Source organism: Tachypleus tridentatus, chromosome 7, assembly GCF_004210375.1.
Source record: "Tachypleus tridentatus isolate NWPU-2018 chromosome 7, ASM421037v1, whole genome shotgun sequence".
Lineage (NCBI taxonomy): Eukaryota > Metazoa > Arthropoda > Merostomata > Xiphosura > Limulidae > Tachypleus > Tachypleus tridentatus.
The window spans coordinates 143,414,609-143,421,255 of NC_134831.1; the positions used below are offsets into that span (position 1 = coordinate 143,414,609).

Sequence of the window (6,647 nt, forward strand, 5' to 3'; positions counted from 1 at the left end):
TTTTACCCAAAGATAGTGGGATTGGCCGTAACATTATAACGCCCCCACGGCTGAAAGGGCGAGCATGTTTGGTGGGACGGGGATTCGAACCTGCGACCCTGCGATTACGAGTCGAACGCCTTAACCCACCTGACCCTGCTGGGTCTTTGAACCTATTCTTTTTTAACTAATATTCTCACGATATTTAAGGGAAATAATACACAATAATTAACCATTTAACAGAAAAAAAATTCTGTATTTTCACAATACAGAATAAATAAACAAAATAAACAACACATTCCAATTTCGAGCAAACATGGTAAATATTGATGTCATGTCTTTTAACTTCAAATTTGTATTCATATCCTTTCAAACAAAATCGTCAAGAAACTTGACAAATAAACACAATTTTTTGTTCCACTTGCAGTTATTTATCTTTGTTTTCTACTGATCCATTTTTATTGATGTTATATTAGGAAGAATAATAACAACGTTTTTATAACTATTTTTTATTTACTAAATAAAAAATGATTCTAAAAAGAATCAATAGCAACAAACACTATATAGTGGTTAATACAGTTAATCAGATGTTAATCTGATTTTCATAACAAATTTAACTGAATTATTCATAAAGTCTGCTGCTCCATAGGTACAGAAACATGATAAAATTTTCCTCAGTGGCACCGTGATACATCTGCTGATTTATAACGCTAGAAACTGAGTTTCGGTACCCGTGGAGAGCAGAGCATAGAAAACCTATTGAGCAGCTTTGTGCTTGATTACAAAAAAAATTCTGAATAAAATATGAAAAATGCTGAAAGATAAACAGCTACAAGATAAGTTTTGAGGTTCATGTTTGTTCGTTTTAGATCTTCGCGCAAAGTTACAAAAAAAGACATATTCAAATCTATCCACCCTTTAATTTTAAATTGAACACCAAGAAGAATGGAAGTTTTTCAACAACTTCCACCGCCAACTCTTGAAGTGTTCTTGTATGTTGGAATACTTGGGTATGATCATCACTTACAGAGCATTCAAATTCCCAAAGTTCGGAGCATGTTTTTTCGGCGGCACTGCCGTGAACTAAGTACCCTCGGATTCAAAGACCGAACACACTACCCCTTGGCCACACCCAGCTCTTGAATTTTTATATTATAATTAGTGCATCATTTTGAAAATAAGAACGGAGACAATGTCAAACCCATGCTTTACGTGTAATATAAAAATACACAATTTTATAGTATTTAAAAGATATTTCTATTTAAGCTTCTCGTTGTTAAATGTAACATTCTTCGAGTTAAATCTTAAAGCCGACTTAATATCCAATTCCAGAATTTTAGCACTGCCTAAGATTACATTGTCAAGTATCCAACAAATATGTAATTTAAACTTATCGATGTAATTTGGTTTTACACAGTATTTCCACATAGCTTTGTTTACATCTTTGAGGGAAACTCACGAATTAAACGCTATTAGTTGAAGTTAAAGTGAAATTAATCCTGCTTTTTTAAACTATAAAACTTTAGTGTCAATTTGAATGTATAAAGTCATCTATAATGCATGTTAGTATACTAGTAAAATTATATTATATTAGATTATATAATCTACATACATCTATGACTGACAAAAATAATTATCATGTTAAAAGCAATTAGACAAAAATTTAATATATCTGAAGGAAACGTTGTTACATAGAACCATCTGTCACCAAAATTAAACTGGCTAAACTTTAAAACAGTTGTATGTAGTAGAAGTATGATTGTTACAACAGTTCAGCCCAATCATTTCACAAAAATAGTTTTCCGCAATCTACATTTGTTAAAGATGTACCTTTAACATTAACAAATAAGTGTGGAATATATTACAAACTGAACAAAGCACGCCTGTTCACCAGATGGTGTGGACATATATTCGTCTTATTTGTTTGTTTGCTTTTTCTTATTTTCTATAAAGTTATATGAATCCTACAGAGATAGGGAGTGATAAGGTAAATCAGATAATGTTGATATCTTAATTTGTTTATTAAAAAAACTAAATTAGAACTTCTCGTAAAAACTATTTAATTGGTAATAATAAATATATTCTATATCCAAACATTACTTTTCCTTCTAAGGTTTTGGGAATTATAATAGCCAAGATATGAACGGATTACAAACCCTGAAATGTAAGGAACTGAGAATTGGAGTTCTTATGAGCCAAGCTAATTGATAAGATAAGCTGTCAGTTCTGATGACAACTGATTTAACTTTATTAAACGAAATATTAATAATAACATACGAGAGATAGAGTTGACTGGAAAGTCACACAACATCATGGCTATTTTGGATTGGTTGAATAACAAAATTATGCAGATATTAAACAATGAAATGCTTTAAAACTGGATTCAACCCTCAACACATCTATAGGAAGATGCTTTTTTATTTATTTATTAGATCATTGTTAAGATTTATAATGGTCGATTAACATCACATTTATGTTAAGTATGCATTTAATACTATGTGATAATATAAGCGAAGAACAAAAATATGAAAAGCAGCTATTTTGACAACAATAAATGTTTTTAATCCATAACAGATACTGTTTTGTTTTGTTTTTAAATTGCTTAACACTGCTATTTACAACCATTTCTTTATAAATATAAGTTGCCAGATTAAAATGAGTAAACTCGAACATGACTTTTCCACTTTTGTATATATATATATGCCAAATTTTAGACAAGTTACGCAGTTGTTTGTACATAATGGCAAATTTAATAACAGTATACAAACAATAAACAACATTAAACTCCGAAACTTACCACGTTTACTGCAGAACGAGCTTGCGGTCGAAAGACAGTTAAATTTCTTTTTTTTTTTTTAAATAATGTTTCAGAATATTTGGCTCAAAAATATTTAAAATAAGATCTTTGATTTATTATCTTAACAGAATACGACATATAGACATAGATTTTTTTAAATATTTTTCCTAGAAATAGTGAGTTTTCTTCAAAACACAAACGTAAAGTGTAGCTTTATATGCCTTAACAGAAAATAAACACTTCCTTCTGCTTCCTCCAAGAATGAACCAGCTCTTCTCCCCCTTACCTTTAAGATGAACCAGCAGATAGTTCGCTATGTAGAGTCATTCTTTGGGGGTATTGTATCACAAACACAGAAAGAAGAAATACTGTTCTGTTTCAACAGATGGAATAACTGCAATACCACCATCAGCCAAATAGCCCCACTTAGTTTCGAGCTTACGATTCCTAATCTGAGATGACTCATGCGATACACTCAAATGTGTAAAGACACTAGTCGGCTATGATTTCAGAATCTTTACTGAATGGAATTGCTTTCTTTGCATGAAATATAACAAATTAACTCATTTGTTACTGTGTTTGAATTTGACATGCCATTTATTATCGAACGACTTTCTTCCAGATCTGTTAACCTTCACGACTGAACCTTGCTTCACACTGTCGTATTTGACTGTACACGGTATCAATTCTAGTTTTTAATATTTTTAAACTGCGCTCAGGCAGAAATGGTAACCAGTCGTTCATACCGGGATCATGTTTTACAAAGGCTTGTTTTAGAATTACAGAAATGTTTTTAGTTCTATGCATTTTTGCAATAGCGTCTGCGGTCCGTTTACGGAAAACACATAGAGAATTTATTAGTGAACGATGAAAGTGTTCATATTTGTCTAGCAGACGATAACCATGAAGAAGTCCTGATTCGTTGTCGAAGAATACGAGTAATCCGGACTCTTTGTGTTTAGCGAGGTTGTGTGTTGGTGAATTCATCATCTCAGAATTCCACTGCTCGTTAAACATGTTGTTTACTACACGATCAAGGTTCGCTGTCAAGTAATCAAAAACGATTAAGTCTGACCATTGAGCAAGCTCCACAAGTTCAACCAAAGTTTTATTGAACAGATCTTCAGGATGAAGCCGTCGATCTTTGGTGCGAAAGGCACGAGGGATATAGGCGGGAATCAGCTTGTCCACAAACATCGTTAACACAAGTGGCCTCTCATTGTTCCACTGGGCTAAGTAAAGCTGAGATTGTACGTGCTCCCACTGCCACTCTCGGCCTCTGATGACAGCTAGCACAGAAGGCGGTAAGTTTCCGATGTTCAAAAGTCTACTTAAGTAGAATGAAAAAATTTCACCCTGGATTTGATCATTGTTCTGCCTATATCGACAACACGACTGTTTTCCATTATCAAACGTAATTAACCTGTTTTGCATTCTACCACAACCTTTCGAGATTTTTGCAATTTTTGTTTTATTAACGAACCAACGCCAGCTGTCTATATTTTTCACGAAGCCATCAGGAATAAGTCTTTCTACTTCTTCTGTCCAATATATTCCGTTTACTATGTTATCCGTTTCTCGAAAAGCTAGCTTCGCAACGTTTTTGAAGAGCCACTGATTCTCAAGGGAAGAGAATATCGGAAATCTGGACGGTGTTTTGGGAAGACTTTTGATATTGTTGTTCCTGTAGTTGACTCCAGAAATCGGGGAGCTTTTGGTGCTTTTCAGGCGTACAAAGTGCCCCGGCATCTTCAAGTTCGCCGCAGGGAGCCAACGGTGACTAAGCCCGGATGAAGAGGTAGTAGCGGCCCTACCATTGTTAACGAGGTGGTCTTCCGTGAGGAGTGAGCCTCTTATTTCATTGTTCGCAGCCTCCACCATGATTTTATTGAACTTTTGGCTTAGATCCAACCTAAGAATACTGCTAGTTTCCACACTCACTTCTCTACGTTGAAGTTCCCCTGAATTTTTATCGGTTTTGCGGGACTCTGGAGAAAAATCTACATAGGACGATGACGTTAGTTCAATCGGAGTCGATGTTTCTTCACTGTTATTAATATTTTGACCTTGCTGTATAAAATCATTCGTCAATGTCAGGCGATTCGTTGTTAGCGTGTCTTCTTTTAAAGCATACCTTTCCTTCGACCAACTGAAGCTTCGTTGGACATGCACTTCATGGTTAGGAACTTCTTGAAGTTTTCGAATTTCTTCAGTTTTAATCGATCTGGAATTAAGAACAATTGCCGATGCTTGGGTTAGAGATGAACTCCATGTAACAGGTTTTACGACGCTAGTGAATCGGTTCTGCTGGTTTTCTTTGCGAAATGCCTCAAATCTTAAATCTTGGGATGATTTCAACACATAATCCGGTAGCAGAACTCCACATAATATTCCTATTGTAAAAGCAATACCAGTTGAAGCCAAGCACACATTACGGGACAGTTGGCAAAAGCCTACGCTTACTGATCCAGGACCGTTAGTCATGGTCAGTTTAAGTAGTTCGTCCACCATTTTATACACCGGTAGTTTATAAACATTTAAAAATGTTAATAATTAGTTTTATAATACCTGCACTTCTTGCTACTTGATTTCTTAGCGCACAGGTACATTAATTACCGATTCTGCTTGCGTGATAGTTTATACTCAAGACTATTAAAGTATTGACCCTTGGAGTCTCACTTTTTATCATAGACTATACGTTTTCATCTATCAGGCCAAACACAATTAACATTAGAACACTGTTTTAACATACTGTATCAACTGATAATTTATATTGTGTGCAAGAACAGTGACTGAGTAAGCGACTTTGTAAATGAATATGATCATTCCGTTATAACAGAGACGGTAAAGACAAAAACGTATGCGTAACAGCATTTGTATACTGCAAACTGACTGTCCACATCTAACAGTCAGAAACCACTTTAACTGAATATTCCAGTAGACTGGTGGCGTCAATGTTGGTATGATTCTCACAGTTTAGTTTTGTAAACGTTACTTGTTTCCAAACTAATGAGTATTTTTGTGAAGCGGCGTTAACAAGTAGGCTAAATAACGCAAGGCTCAATGTCGTTCCTCTTCTGTGGCTTTTACTTTCTTTCCCCTTTCCCCCCTACTTTGCATTCCTCCAATAGCAAGCCTTGGCACCACAGGAACTGAAAATCTCCGCAGTGCTCACCTGGTGTTTTAAGCCTCGGCTCTGATCCTGGTCTCCCACTAATCACCCGAAAAGGAAAGAAAATGGCGCAACTCCTAGTAAACATGCATGTACTCTGAGGTGAAGCATATTTATATGCAGATTCTTTCGCCGGTAATAAACGTTACCGTACTTTTTTTAACAAACAGTAAATCGTCTAAATTAAATCCTATAAAACATTTTTTTTTCTTCTAATATCACCTCAGCTACTTTTCGAATACTCTATGAGAACGCAAACGAAAGACATCTCAAGTAGCTAAGTAGTTGGCTTGTGAGGCCTTCGCTGCGTCGAGCAGACGAACACCGTGCGCGGTAGATAACTAAGTGAATCAATGCGCATTTCGGCCGAAGAGAAACTCGCTTCTGGGACAGGAGACTAAAAACCATACCCTTAGATGACGTCATTTACGGAAACGAGGCTTACATGTCGAAATCATTTCTAAAAGAATAGTTTGTTTAACGGTCTGTTGTAACAAAAAGTAAAATTACTTTGTTTTGCCACCCACGCAACAGAGACAGGAGTTGGTCACTGTTAAGATTATGCCTGCTGACTCCCAGTTACCTTTTTTCCTACTTTGCCGTAGGGATCGACAGAAGTAGCATACCCTTTAAATGAATGTCTGAATGAAGACTGTCAGTCTAAATTCTTATGGTTTTAAAAGACATGGTTATAAACTA

General features: G+C 35.4%; 1 protein-coding gene across 1 annotated transcript; it reads right to left on the reverse strand.

Annotated features, from left to right (window-relative positions):
* Nucleotides 1–472: 472 nt before the first annotated feature.
* On the reverse strand, nucleotides 473–6,308 carry LOC143256795 (four-jointed box protein 1-like). Its single transcript, XM_076514479.1, has one exon. It carries the CDS (start codon nucleotides 5,285–5,287, stop codon nucleotides 3,404–3,406), a length of 1,884 nt encoding a protein of 627 aa, XP_076370594.1. The 5' UTR covers nucleotides 5,288–6,308; the 3' UTR covers nucleotides 473–3,403.
* Nucleotides 6,309–6,647: the final 339 nt, after the last annotated feature.

What these genes read in the sequence shown, in the direction of transcription:
- LOC143256795 (XM_076514479.1), bottom strand. Translation starts at nt 5,287, where the DNA reads ATGGTGGACGAACTACTTAAACTGACCATGACTAACGGTCCTGGATCA.